Source organism: Acomys minous (assembly GCF_964271855.1).
Source record: "Acomys minous genome assembly, chromosome: 16".
Lineage (NCBI taxonomy): Eukaryota > Metazoa > Chordata > Mammalia > Rodentia > Muridae > Acomys > Acomys minous.
Window position 1 is genome coordinate 39,102,607 of NC_140498.1, and position 14,625 is coordinate 39,117,231.

Sequence of the window (14,625 nt, forward strand, 5' to 3'; positions counted from 1 at the left end):
GAGGGAGAGGGAGGTCTAAAAAACAAAAATGCCTCTAACCTATAAACCCTGGTTACCCAAGGACAGATGGCTTCCTAGAATGCTGGAGGCTGTTGTTGTTCATATGTTTTCACGCCTGTAAGCAAGCTTGGGTGCCCCAACTGCACAGGAGGCACATAGGCAGGAACTACATCAGGATGTATGCTGGGCCCTGACTGGATGAAGGCAGGACGTACTGTAGCCTTGTGGGTTTTGCCTTACTAATGGAATTTACCCATATACTCTGAAAAGCCCAGGTATGGATGGACCTGGCCAGTATGTAATAAGCCTTACTGCAAATTTGGCTACAAAATTGTGGTAGTGGTCTTATTCTCACCGGATGGGATTAATACCACACTGTTTCATCCTTCTCCCCTGGGACAGTTGAAACTTGCTTTGCCGTGGTGAAACTCTTCAATGGATGTGTAGCTAGGTTGTGAGTGGCATTTTGTCTGTCTCAGGTTCTGTGCTGAGTTTTCAGGTGCACAGCATTATCTTCTAGAACACTTGACAAATAGGCCTAGGTCAGGACTTCCCAAGCTGGCCTCAGAGGTCAGCTGGGCATGGTCCCTGAGGCACTGCCTTCAGGACACATCAGGCTCTCCCTTGGATGCAGGCAGAACTACTCTTGGCCCCATAGAGCTAAACAGAACCCAGGATCCCTCATTAGCTCCTAGACTATACAAACCAGGACTTGGGGAAGATGCGTGCTACAGAGCTCCAGGCCTGGATAGAAGAGCCAGAGTCAGATTGCAGCCACACTGGCACTTGACAAGCTATGGCCGGGCCCTGAGGAGAAATGATATTCCTCCCGCATCCTTTCCTAGGACCATATGGGTCTCAGTTCCCCTTCTCTGGTGCCAAGGAAGCTTGGAAACCCAAAGTGCAGTTCTGAGATGGCAGCCAAAAAAGGGAAGGAGGAACAGCTGGTAAGTATGAGGAATTCCTGAGCATCGTGGTCCAAAGCAGTAACCTCACCACACAGGGGGCTGAGGTTAAGAGGACTGTCAAGATTTAATGGCTAGCTTGAGCTGTAGATTAAGGGACTGTTTCCAAAACTAAGAGACTGTTTCCAAAACAAACAAGCAAACAAACAAACAAACAAACCCTCAGAAAATATGGCTGGGCATGGTGGCACACAGTTGTAATCCCAGAGTTCCAAAAGGAGGATCAAGGGTCAAGGGTCAAGGGTCAATTCTTAGCCACATAGCCAGTTCAAAGCCAAGCTCAGCTACTTGAGACCCTATCTATAAATAAATGAATACAATGGAAGTTGAAGCGAAATATGGTGGTGCCTTTACTCTCGGTATTTGGGAGACTGAAAAAGATTGGTATAAATTTTGAGGCCAGCTTGGGCTAAACATAGAGTACCATGGCCAGTCAAAGCTACACAGCAAGACTCTGCTTCAAAAAACAAACAAACAAACAAACAAAAAAGAATTAATTTAGAATTCTTCCATATGTAATTACATAGTATTTGGACAGTGAGGAGGATGGAAACCTTTGCCAACCAGAGCAGAAACTGATGAGTGCTATAAAGAGGAAGCTCTGGTTTGTGCACGCAGCCCCCCCCCCAGGCAGTGCTCCTGCCCCAGGCTGTGTGAGAGGGAGGAGGGGAGGGGTGGTGGGTGGAGACTGAGGGGGCTGGTGATGCTTCCCTGGGAGACAGGGGCAGGTGTGGGCAACTTCAGCATGAGATGTTAAAATAAGAAAATCATCAAGTCCTCAGGCTGAGTCAGGAGGAATTAACTCTGCCTTACAAACTCACGCTCTATTTTTACTCAAAGGAATGTACTTTGCCTAATTTGAAGGTGAGGAGAAAAAAAAAAAAAGCCTTCCCACTAAATAAAATATCAGTAAACACGAGAGGCTCTGGGCCCTTGACTGCTGGAGGGCCCCCCAGGGTGTGTGATATGAATCTAAAATTGACTTCTCACTTAAGTGTGCTTGTCGAATACAAAATGTTAACCTAGCTTTCAGAGTTACAAATCAAAAGTATTTCAGGGTTGAAGAAATGGCTCGGTGGCTAAGAGCACCTGCTGCTTTGCCAGAGGACCTGAGCTCGGTTTTCGGCACCCATGTCAGGTAGTTCAGTTGTAACTCCAGCTCCAGGGCACTGTTTTCTGGTGCTGAGGCACCATATGCATGCAGCATATAACACACAGACAATTTATTCATTTATTTACTCATTTATTGACCAGGACTCAATATGTAGCCCTTAACTGATCTGGAACTATGTGGACCAGGCTGACCTTGAATTTATTGAAATCCTCCTGTCTCTGCCTCCTAAGCATTGGGATTAAAGGCATGTGCCACCATGTCTGGCCACACAAACTAAAAAAAAATTTTTTTTCAGGAATTACTTGTTTATAGCTTTATTGAGCTATAAATAATATGTGATAAACTGCACATTTATAGAATTCTGCTTTATGTCAACAGCCCTAAAACCATCATGCAGTAAAGCACCATTGTGTGCAGTGCATGCAGAGGCCAGAAAAGGGTATGAGACGCCCTGGAAATAGAGTCACAGATGGCTGTTAGCCACCATGTGGATGCTGGGAACAAATCTGGCTGACCTGGAAAGTGATATGTAGAGCAGGCTGGCTCCCAAATGCTAGGATAAAAGTGTGTGCTAGCTGCCATGGCTGGTCAAAAAATTCTTTTCTGAAGCCAGTGGTGCATGCCTTTAATCCCAGTACTTCCTAGGCGAAGGCAGGCAGATTTCCTGTAAATTCAAGGCCAGATTGGTCTACAGAGCAAGTTTCAGGACAGAAACCAAAACAAAGAAACAAACAAAAACTCAAATCTTTTTTTTTTTTTTTTTTTTTTTTTTTTTGAGACTGGGTCTCTCTGTGTAGTCCTAGCTGTCCTGGAACTCACTCTGTAGAACAGACTGGCTTCTAACTCAGAGATCCACTGCCTCTGCCTCTTGAGAACCAGGATTAAAGACCTGTGCTTCCACTGCCTGGCTAAAACATTATACATTTTTCTTTTTGTGTGTGTTGTTTTTCGAGACAGGGTGTCTCTGTGTTAGCCTTGGCTGTCCTGGACTTGCTCTGTAGACCAGGCTGGTCTCACAGCTATCCACCTGCCTCTGCCTCCTGTGTGTTTGGGATGAAAGGCATGCGCCACTATGCCTGGCTATACAGTTTTTTTTTTTTTAAGAGACAGGCACCTGCCCCTTGAGGCATTGCAGGTGAAACTGCTGTGTCACAGGTGCGTCAGTAGGTGGCAGAGAGGAGAGAGGCTAAGTCTTTGCTCAGTGTTCCAACCTGTGAACATCTGAAAAAAGCGCGCTTGAGACCGCACCAGTCAGGTGCCTTGCAGGTCTGGATGGGCTCCCGAGGCTGAGCCGGAGACAAGAGGAATCCCACCTGGGATGGAGGATGGAGGTGCGGTGGTAGTTGGGGTGGGGGTGGGAATGAGCCTGAGACGGATGAACCCTCACACCATGGGGTCATGTGGGCTGGCTGGGGGTGGGTGGGGGAGGAGTGAGCCCAAGACGCCACCAGTCCAGCACCATGGGACCCAGACAGGGAGCTAGCCTGAGATGCCCATCATTCTGGTGCCAAGCTGGCCTGGCGTGTGCGTGCGTGCGTGCGTGCGTGCGTGCGTGCGTGCGTGCGTGCGTGCGTGTCTTGTGCAGACCATGCCCAAGATGACCTCCTTGCTTGGTACCCCGTAATGCACAGGTAAGGCATAGCACTCCTGAGACCCCTTCTGAGAAGCTCCAGACACTCAGAGACCTTGGGTGCCACTACAAGGTGGAGAAATGGAAGAGAAAGAGAAACAGAAGGATGCATGCCCAATGAGGAGAGGCAGAACTGGAGACTGGAGGGTAGTGAGGAACAGCCTGATGGGAGTAGCTGGTGACACCACCTAGGACCACAGTAGGGGCCTGGCCTGTGCTGTCACTGGGGCCATGTCTTGGCCCACGGTCCTGCAGCATCAAGGTTCTGTTGCTACCAAAGGCCAGGAGGACTTCCGTGGTCTTGGCTGCTGACTGGGGACCTGTTGATGTCTTTGGGCTGTGCAGAACTTCTTGCCTGGGCATCATGGGAAACCGGTCCTGGGGGCATGAAAGCAGAAGAGCTTTCTGCCTCTGCCTCTGCCTCTAGCCAGCTGCAGTACTCAGGAGAGCAGGCCACACATGGCCCAGGAAGCACAGTAGAGCTGGCCTTGGTTGTAGGAGTTGCGGGTTAGCTGGCCCAGAGAAGGGAAAACGGCCCTGCCACTCATCTCCTGTGCAGTGGATTGGTGAGGGAGAGACACCCTCTTCCTCTCTGGCCTCTTTTTTATTTATTTTATTTTATGTTATTTTATTTTTTGAGACAGGGTTTTTACTTTTTTATTTACTTTTTTATTTTTTGTTTTTTTTGAGACAGGGGTTCTCTGTGTAGCCTTGGCTGTTAGATTCACTTTGTGGACCAGGCTGGCCTTGAACTCACAGCAATCCACCTGCCTCTGCCTTCCTGAGTGCTGGGATTACAGGGTATGCCACTGTGCCAGGCTCCCTGACCCTTTTTTGTGTATGATATTCCATTGGGACCTTAGCCCTTCTGCTCTGTCTCCTTCATCCCAAGTCTAAGCAGCCAGCACCGAGCCCAGGAGTTTCCACTGACCGCTGCCTCCTGCTCTGGTTTCTTGTCTAGTCACTTTTGCAGTATTGGGGACTGAATCCAGAACCTTCCCCATGCTCGGCTTTTATAAGTTTGTTTATTGTTGTTGTTGTTTTGGTTCCTCTCTGGCCTCTTGACACCTACAGCAGGAGGGTTTGCCTGTTAAGGGCCTCACTAAGCATGTGGGCTGTCTAGGAGGTGATCTGGTGTTTGCAAGGTCTGTATCATGATGTATCCCAGAGATCTCTCATGCCTACTGGACTTCCCCAAATCAATGGCTCCTGACAGCATGTCAGAGGCTGGAAGCAGTTTGGGGGTGCATCGTGGTACAAGACCTTGCAAATACCTGGTCACCTCTTAGACAGCTCACATGCTTAGTGAGCTCCCTTAACAGGGTGGCTCTTGGCAAGGGTTGGCCCTGAGGTCATCAGAGCAGGAGAGCTGGTCCTGCCTCTCACCTACTGGAGCACTAGGGAGAGTGGGCCCCGTGCCCCACATGGGTAGTATAGCAGAGATGGCCTTGAATGTGTGTGTGTGGGGGGGGGGGTTGTGGGTGAGCCAGCCATGAAGGTGTGAAACCACCCTGCTTCTTGTTTGCTATGTGGTAGTGAGCAGGAGAGCTGACTCCCTCTCTCCTGCTGGGGTCGTGGGCACAGGAGAGCTAGGCCCTGCCCCTCGCCTGCTGCAGCAGCACTTGGGAGAGCAGGCCCTGCACCTCTCCTGGGCAGCACAGTACAGCTGACCCTGATGGCATGGGTGTGGATGAACCAGCCCCTAGGGCATGAGAGCTGCAGAGTTGGCTTTGCCCTTGCTGGTGGCTGAACTGGATTGGCCAGCTGGGGCAGGACAGGAGAGGTTGTGTGTACAGGAAAGCTGGCAGGCTGACCAGCTCAGATACCTTTCAGGCCCAAATCCAGGACTTTGAATCAGCCTACCCCAACATCTATGGAATCCATGAACTTCTGGAGTGTGTGAAGGGGCCGGTCCTACAGATCCAAAACTACAGGATCTCCATGATACAGGATATCTGAGAATCCCAGTGAGGTTCCAGGATAGGCAAAGTAGCAGAAGCCTCTTATCAGACCAACTAGACATGCAATGAATATTAGCAAACAAAGAAGTGTGGACAAAAATGTATACCGTGGGACACACTGTGACACACTACAGTTTCCACAATGAGATTTTTTTTTCCCCTACTCTGGGTGGGGGTTGCAAGGGTGAATAGTGGGTATGAGGAGATGAGTGGGCTTGGGGTGCATGATGTGAAATCCACAAAGAACCAGTAAAAAGTTGAGAGAGAAAGAGAGGGAGAGAGTGCCAGGCAGACAGGTCGACACATCATCATGTTCTAGTACAGCTAGGCCTAGATAGAGAGACCCTGTCTCAAAAAGCAAAACAAACAAAAAACCATAAAATTTCCTTTTTTTTTTTCCCAGACAGGGTTTCTCTGTGTAGCCCTGGCTGTCCTGGAATCACTCTGTAGACCAGGCTGGCCTCGAACTCAGAGAGACCCACAAGCCTCTGCCTCTCAAGTGCTGAAATTAAAGGCACACACCACCACTGCCCAGCTAAAATTACATTAAAATTTTTTTCTTTTGAGCCAGGCGTGGTGGCACATGTGTTTTGACAAATAACACTGTTTTTGCAAGGACTTTCTCCTGGAGGTGGTGGAGTGACTAGGCAACATCTACCTCTTCTTTTTTAAATATGTTTTTCCTGCATGATGTCTGTATGAAGGTGTCAGATCTTCGAGTTACAGACTGTTGTGAGCTGCCATGTAGGTGCTGGGATTTGAGCCTTGGTCCTCTTGAAGAGCAGTCAATGTCCTCAATTGCCGAGCAATCTCACCAAATTTTCTTCTTCTTCTTCTTCTTCTTCTTCTTCTTCTTCTTCTTCTTCTTCTTCTTCTTCTTCTTCTTCTTCTTCTTCTTCTTCTTCTTCTTCTTCTTCCTCTGCCTCCCAAGTGCTGGGATTACAGGTATGTGCCACCATGCCTGCCTGGCTGGATAGAATTCTTTTTCCCCAGTCCTCCCCAGCCTGGAAGTCTTGCCTCTTAATCCTGCCTCAGCTGATTGGCCACCAGCTTTTTATTAGAACCAACCAGAAGGAGATGGAGAACAATGTTTATAAAACATTGAGACAGGAGATACCTCATGAAAAGGACAACACTAAAGTCTCACCATACATTGAGACAGGAGATGCCTCATGAAAAGGACAATGCCAAAGTCTCACCACACATCTGCACCTGCACAGAAACTAGCATTTAAATAGCACAAGGATAATCTTTACACAGTGCACAGAAACATCACTCTGACAGTTAGTTTGACACCGTGTTTCTAGGGGGAAGAAAGATGTAAACAACCAAAAATTAATTTCAGTGGCTGGAGTGGTCACTCAGTGGTTGAAGGAACTAAGTCATGTGGTTAACCAGGGTTTGGTTCTCAGCATACAAGTGGCGGCTCATGACCTTTTGAGACTCTAATTTCAAGGGATCCAGTGCCTTCTACTGGCTTCCACAGACACATACATATATGCACAGGCAAAATATTTATACATATAAATAAAATCTTTATTATATTATAAATTTATATGTTATATGTTATAAATTTATATACTGCATGCCAAATTTTTCCCCCCAAATGGTAGAAATCTAAAATTGTACAACTCTGTTAAACACTCTGGTAGATTTCTTTTTCCTGAGACAGGGTTTTTCTGTGTAGCTTTGGCTATTCTGGACTCTGTTTGTAGACCAGGTTGGCCTCGAACTCACAGATATCCACGTGCCTCTGCCTCACTGAGTGCTAGGATTAAAGGCATGTGCTGCCACGCCCAGCCCTGGCAGATTCTTTAAATATGAAACGTACAGAGGGGCTGGAGAAATGACTTAGAGGGTAAGAGTGCATACCACTTTTGCAGAGGACTTGAGTTCAGTTCCCAGCACTTACACAAGGAGCTCACAAGTGCTTGTAATTGCAGTTCTAGGGTGATCTGATACAAACTGAGTCCAGGACAGTCAAGGCTACACAGAGAAACCCTGTCTAGAAAAACAAAACAAGCTGGGTGGTAGTGGCACAGGCCTTTAATCCCAGCACTCGAAGGCAGAGGCAGGCAGATCTCTGTGAGTCTGAGGCCAGCCTGGTCTACAAAGTGAGTCCATGACAGCAAAGGTTACACAGAGAAACCCTGTCTCAAAAAAAAAAAAAATTAAAAAACCCCAAAAAGCAAAGCAAAACAAAAACAATTTAAAAATCTGAGCAGACAACCTGGATACAGTAGCGCACACCTGTGATCTCAGCACTGGGAGGGCAGAGGCAGGTGGATCTCTATGAGTTCAAGGCCAGCCTGATCTACAAAGTGAGTCCAGGACAGCCAGGGCTACACAGAGAAACCTGGTCTTGGAAAACAAACAAAAATCTGAGCAGACTACATGATCCAGCCACTCTGCAACTAACACCTGCTGTACGTGAAGTTAGTGTCCATACAGGGTCTTCCTGGGCAGGGAATTCCTGGTTTGGAATGGCAGGCGGTGTGACTGAAATTTTTAGAGCAAAGCTTTTGGCTCTGGCATTCCTAATGGGCTCGGCCACCCTTGTCGACGTTTGGCTATGTTCACCTCTTCCCTTGCCCCATTCATCCTCTACTTAAACCTAATGCCCATGTCAATCCTGGGAAGGTGGACTCAGGATCAGGTCTCTCTATTCCTCCTGTTGTGTCCAAAGTCAAAGAAGAGTCTTCCCTTCTCTGCTTTCCACCACTACCTTATTTTTTGAGACAATTTTTCACGCGACTTGGAGCTCGTAATTCAGTTACCTGGCTAGCGTGCCATGGAGATCCTCCTGCATCTTCCTTCTTTGTGCTGGGATTATAAGTACACTCAGCTTTTTAGATGGTTCTCACACTTGCAGGGCAGTCATTTTATTGACTGAGCCACCTTCCCTACCTCCACTTGCTGCTTTTAACCTTTCATAAACAGCCCAGTTACTTGGTTCACGCAGGAAGGCAAGCATTCTCTGTGCTGTGGTTCTATTTGGGCACACAACCCATGGAAGCCATAAATATTTTTCTTAGCATTGGCACACAACAGGAACACCTGCTCCCCGGAAAGCCAGCCTTAGGCCTGACTGAGAACACCAAAGGACAGGTGGATACTTACCATGACATCCCTAAATAGAAAGGCTGATACTTACTGGAACTTTCTCTGAGAATGGTAGCTGGCCAAAGACAGTTTCCAGTCCTTGCATTGGACTTTATTGGAAGTGACTTTATTCTTTTAATGTGTTTTCCTCAAAAAAAAAAAACCATACGGTTCTTACAAGAAAATGAGACTACGGTTTCGGGAGGGAACTGTGACACCTGCCTTTTCCCACGGCTAGCTGCACACAGCCTCCTATCATGTGCTGGGAATTTCGCCATGGGGGATGACTCAGTAGACTGGCCTGCTGTACACCTGGGAGCACAGCTCAGTTTTTAGCTCTCGTCAAAACTGCTTATGGAAACCATACTTATCTATGGTGGCCACGAACATAAAAATTGGTTCATACTTTTCCCTGATGGCTAAATTTAGTTCTTGCCCGGATGCACCTCATCTGCTTCCAATTGGCTTAGTCTGTTGCTCCGCATCCTTGACCATGACCCTCTCATGATGACAACGGCATTAGTTGGCAATACTCCCTGTCAGCACTAGGTATCAAATGTAAAAAACCTTTGCAAAGGATTGGTGGGGTCAGTCTATAATCCAAGGCGGGGAGGATCAGGAGTTAAAGGGTAGCCTTTTCCAAAAAAGACACCAAACAACATATCAAACAAAAACAAGATCTGTCCCTCCGCACTTCACTGTACACGCCTGTGGATGAATGTGTGAGCCCCACAGATCCTGCCTTTGTGTGGCGTGACTTTGGGCAATTCCTCACCTAGCGCTCTTATTTGGTAGCCCGTCCATTAGTATTCTGGTAGGTACTACCAGCTGTGTGAAGAAGTCACAGTGGAGGGACTAGCGGCTTCTCTGGAACATGAGCATGTTTGGTTTCCCGATCAGCAATAGTTTCCCAAAGCCTATCCTCAGGCACCTCTTCCCGCTACAGGACGCTTCGTTTGCCCTACCTCCGCAAATAGTTCAGGCCCTCTGAAAGGGGCAGATTACCGTGGCCCCTAAAGTGCCCCCGCTGCGAACCCACCTTTATAACAACCCCCATGGGGGCGTGGTCAGGCTACATGACGTGTTGACGTCACGCACGACGGAGGGCGGGCCGGCGCCGGCGTCCCTCACTGGGTCCCTAAGCTCCGGCGATCAGGCTTCAGCCTCCGCTACCCGGCCGATGCTGGCCTCCTACAGTCCGCTCCCCGCCGCCGAGTTCTCACATCGTTCGGGCCGCGCTGCCGCCATGGGCCTGCGGCAGCCGTGCTGCGGGGCCAGGAGCCGCTAAGGTGCGGTGCGAAGATGGGCGAGGGCAGAGCAGGGCCCGAGCGCCAGCGCCAGCCCCAGCAGCCCGGGCGCCCCGCGCGCGCCCGCCCGCGTCGCCGCGGGGATGCCCGCGCCCGCCGCCGCGCCCTGAGCGCCTTTGTCTGCCTTCCGCGCCTCTCGTATCATCCCTAGTTTAGCCGGCGCCGGATCATGGAGCTGAGCCAGCCGACCTCCCTGTCGGAGCACGACGAGCCGGCTTCTGGGCCCCAGCTCGGGGTCAAGGGGCCGGTGGGGCCCGACGCTCCTCGCGGCTGGTCAGATGAGCCCGAGGAACACGCCCAGCTTCAACGGTGGCCAGAGGGACCCAACGCGCCAAGCTGCTGGCTCGGAAAGGTAGAGGATCCTGACGCTCCTAGTCGTTGGGCCAAAGAGCCCAACGCTCCTCGCTGCTGGTCCCAGGAGCCCGATGTATCCTGTCATTTGGCTAAGGAGTTGGAGGAACCCGATGCCCCTCTCTGCTGGTCCCAGGAGCCGGACGCAACCTGCCTCTTGACCAGAGGGCTGGAGGAACCCGACGCCCCCCGCTGCTGGCCCCAGGAGCCAGACGCACCGCGTCACTTGGCCAAGGAGCTGGAGAAATCCGACCCCGCTCACTGCTGGTCCCAGGAGCCCAACGCATCCTGTGTCTTGGCTACGGAGCTAGAGGAACCCGACGCCCCTCGCTGCTGGTCCCAGGAGTCGGATGCAACCTGCCTCTTAACCAAGGAGTTGGAGGAACCCGACGCCCCTCACTGCTGGTCCCAGGAGCCAGATGCACCGTGCCACTTAGCCACGGACCTGGAGGAACCCGACGCCCCTCGCTGCTGGCCCCAGGAACCCGACGCATCCTGCGACTTGGTTAAGGAGCTGGAGGAACCCGACGCCCCTCGCTGCTGGCCACAGGAACCCGATGCCCCTCGCTGCTGGCCCCAGGAGTCAGACGCACCGCGCCACTTGGCCAAGGAGTTGGGGGAACCCGACGCCCCTCACTGCTGGCCCCAGGAGCCAGACTCACCGCCCCACTTGGCTACGGAGCTGGAGGAACCCGACGCCGCTCGCTGCTGGTCCCAGGAGTCAGATGCAACCTGCCTCTTAACCAAGGTGTTGGAGGAACCCGACGCCCCTCACTGCTGGTCCCAGGAACCGGACGCACCGTGCCACTTGACCAAGGAGTGGAAGGAATCCGATGCACCGTGCTTCTTGGGCAAGGATCTGGAAGAACCCGACGCCCCTCGCTGCAGTCCCCAGGAGGCAGACACAGGGTGTCTCTTGGCCAAGGAGCCAGAGATGCCAGAGGAGCCTGATGCCCCTCACCTGTGGTTAGGGCAACCCGATGTACTTTGTCTCTTGGTCAAGGAACCAGAAGAGCCCACTGCATCTCGCTGCTGGTCGGAGGAGCCTGACGCACCCAACGGACCATGTTTCTGGGCCAACGAACCAGAGGGGTCAGACGCATCTCACTGTTGGTCCGAGGAGCCCCAGTTGCTGTGCCTCTGGCCGGAGGAGCAGAACACTACGCGGTGCTGGCAGGACGAGCCCGACGCACCCTGCTTCTGGCCGGAGGATAGAGAGGAACCCAAAGTTTCGTGTCTACAGTTCAAAGAGCCGGAGAAGCCCAAAGCCCCGTGCAGCTGGCCAGAGGAGCTGGAAGACTGCCGCCCTACGCGGGGCCTAACCCTAGAGCACTTGCCAGCCGAGGGCGAGCTGCTCCAGGCATGTCCTGGGCCACCGTCGGACCCAGGCTCGGCGTTGTCGCTGCCCAGCGAGCCCGGGATAGCCCAGGAAGACGGTGCGCGCCTCAGGACGGTGTTCGATGCCCTGGACAGGGATGGGGATGGCTTTGTCCGCATCGAGGATTTCATTCAGTTCGCCACGGTCTATGGGGCAGAACAGGTAACAAGCCTACTGCAGTTCTGGTCGGGAGAGGGGTCTGATTTCTGTTCATCAGGGTAGTTTTCCAGAATCTCCCCTTCCTTCTTAGAGGAAGGTATACCCCTGAGTCAAGTGACCGCCTCTCTGGCATTACACTTGCTATTTATTTCCTGGACCTAGGAATGGGAAACTCTCTAAAGTGCCTCCCTTCTGCCACCCATGTTAGGACATCAGAGGCCAGACTACTTGAGTAGAGTTAATTTATTCTGTGTGTTTACCATTTGTTGTACTGGGTTTTGATGGAGAGATAGCGTAGAGGCCAGAAGAAGGTCCTAGAAATTGAAAATGCTAACTTCTGGCTAAAGATGTGGGTGAGTGGACAAAGCACTTGCCTCATGCTCTTGGCCCGGAGTTCAGTCCTTTGTACCACATAAAGGATTTCTGCTCGACAGTAAAGTGGCAAAATCAACAAGCACAAAATAAGTCTTAAGCTGGGCATGATGGTGCATGCTTGTAGTCCCAGCATTTGAGAGGCTGAGGCCGGATTGCTGCAAGTTCAAGGCCAGCCTAGTCTATACAGTGAGTTCAAGAATAACTTGGGCTACAGAGTTAGACCCCGTTTCAAAAGACACACATGTGTGCATGCGTGCACACACTCACTAGCACGCGCAGAGAAAAAGGAAGAGAATGAGGCCAGGAGTTTAGTGCATGGCGGGTGCCAAGTCTAGCAGGGCCTTCAGAGCCTCCGCTCTTAGAGGAGAGGCGAGATGTTTTGAAGGGTCACAGAGGAGGCACAGTTCAGGTGCAAGAGCCACCCACACATCTGCCACCAGCTCCCCGGGAAGCTGGATCCAAGACCGAGTCTTTGTTGGTCCCCATCAGCAGGGCTGTGTGCTTAGCTTGTAACCCAGAAGATGCCATCCATGTTACGTGTTCCCCTTTATTTTATTTATTGGTTGGAAGTCTCTGACATTTTCATCTGTTAATTTTCATGTTATTCATTTTTCACACTTGCAGCCATTTGTTAAGTGGGTGTTCAAGTACATTTGCATGTTTGAGCTTACTGGTCTTTAAGAAGAGAGATAAAAATAAGCTGGGTGTGGTGACACGCGCATCTGTAGTCCTTGCAGCTAGCACTCAGGAGGATGTCAGAATCGAGGTCAACCTGAAGCTATAGCAAGACTCTGTCTCCAAAAACCAAGGGCAAAATTGATATATTTCTATTAGCATACTGTTAAAACCTCTATCTGCAGCATCCGTAGAGCCACTGGAAAAAACTGGGCCCAGAGGATTCCCTGCAAAGTTCACACCTTGGGGCCAGGCAGCTTCCGGAAGGCTTCTTACCACTGAACCCTCTTGCTGGCCTTTATCCATAGAGCTTGTGTTCTTGGACTTTCCTTCTTGTTCCTGGGCTGGAGAGAGGTCTTTCCGGTGCTTGGCAGTTGTTTACTGGTGTTGTGTGTCTTCTCTTTAAACTTATTCTTGCCTTTCTAGATCCAATCTGACTGAGTAGGCTTGCCAGGCCAGGCCAGAGCCGCATTTGCTCTTTTTTCTTTTTTGTTTTGTTTTTGTTTTTGTTTTTCAAGACAGGGTTTCTCTGTGCAGCCCTGTCTGTCCTGGACTCCCTTTGTAGACCAGGGTGGCCTCGAACTCATGAAGATCCACCTGCCTCTGCCTCCCAAGTGCTGGGATAAAGGGTGTGAGCCACCACGCCCAGCTCGCTTTTGCTCTTTACCACTTGTGACTCTGCTATTATGTTTTCACTCTGTCATTGCTAAAGTTGTCAGAGGTGGTAATTAGGCAAGCAGTTTGCACCCTTCCTTTCCAGGTAAGAAGCTAGAAGCTGGAGAGGCTACAAAGCTTTCCCCAGGCCTAGTAGATTGTGTTAGAACAGGGGTGGGGTTCTCTTTCTTTTTTTCTTTCTTTTTTTTTTTTTTTTAAGCTCTTAGAAGTAGTTCTACCAAATTTCAATTTAGGGAATTGCATAAAATTCTCTTTGGTCTCACCTCCCCAACTTGATTACTTTGAGGGGAAACTTGGTTACACTTCTTCCCCGTCCGTCCCCTTAATGTTCTTCCTCAAAGGTCTCACCATGTAATTCTGGCTGGCCTGGAACTCACTATATAAACCAGGCTGGCCTCGAACTCACAGAGATCACCTGCCTCTGCCTCCGTAGCGCTGGGATTAAAGGTGAGCGCCACCACGCCCAGTCCTGAACATTCTTGAGTGCAGACTAAAATGGGTCAGAATTCTTTGCTCTGATAGTTCCTGGTGGAATTTGCTGTCTGGGAAGCTCCATGGCCAGAGATTGTTGGGACAGAGTGGAAGGAAATCTCCTAGGTCGGTTTGTTTTTTCACAGCTCAGGAGGAAGCTGTGGTGGCTGGCTTAGGATCCCCGGATTTAGAGCGGCCTCCTGGGTGTGCAGGAGAGCTCTTGCTTTCTGGGAGCACCCCTGTAGTTTTGGAACAGATAAGACACAAAGGAATGAAAGTTAATCATTATCCGTGTAAGAAGAGGTAGGTAGCCTTCCTGACTCAGATAAGAGGGGCAAAGGCAGGAACATTAACCAATAGTGCAGAAGTTTAGAGAAAAACAAAGCCATTCCCACAATATATGTATTTTAAATGTTAAAAATTATTTATTTTTATTTTATGTGCATTGGTGTGAAGGTGTCA

The 14,625-nt window shown here is 50.2% G+C and overlaps 1 protein-coding gene and 1 long non-coding RNA gene across 3 annotated transcripts in view; one reads left to right on the top strand and one right to left on the bottom strand.

Annotated features, from left to right (window-relative positions):
* Positions 1–5,758: 5,758 nt before the first annotated feature.
* Positions 5,759–9,897, bottom strand: LOC311586866. The gene is made up of 2 exons (XR_014775679.1): positions 9,812–9,897; positions 5,759–6,639 (listed from the first exon to the last, which is right to left on the bottom strand). It is a non-coding gene; the product is annotated as an uncharacterized lncRNA (long non-coding RNA).
* Positions 9,898–9,922: 25 nt separating this feature from the next.
* The window catches only part of RAB11FIP3 (RAB11 family interacting protein 3), an 80,263-nt gene continuing 75,560 nt past the window's right edge, over positions 9,923–14,625 (top strand). For both annotated transcript variants that reach the window (XM_084763084.1, XM_084763085.1), the window contains exon 1: positions 9,923–11,970. In XM_084763084.1, coding sequence (XP_084619210.1) covers positions 10,249–11,970 — 1,722 coding nt within the window. In that variant the 5' untranslated portion in view covers positions 9,923–10,248. The remainder of the gene's footprint in view (positions 11,971–14,625) is intronic.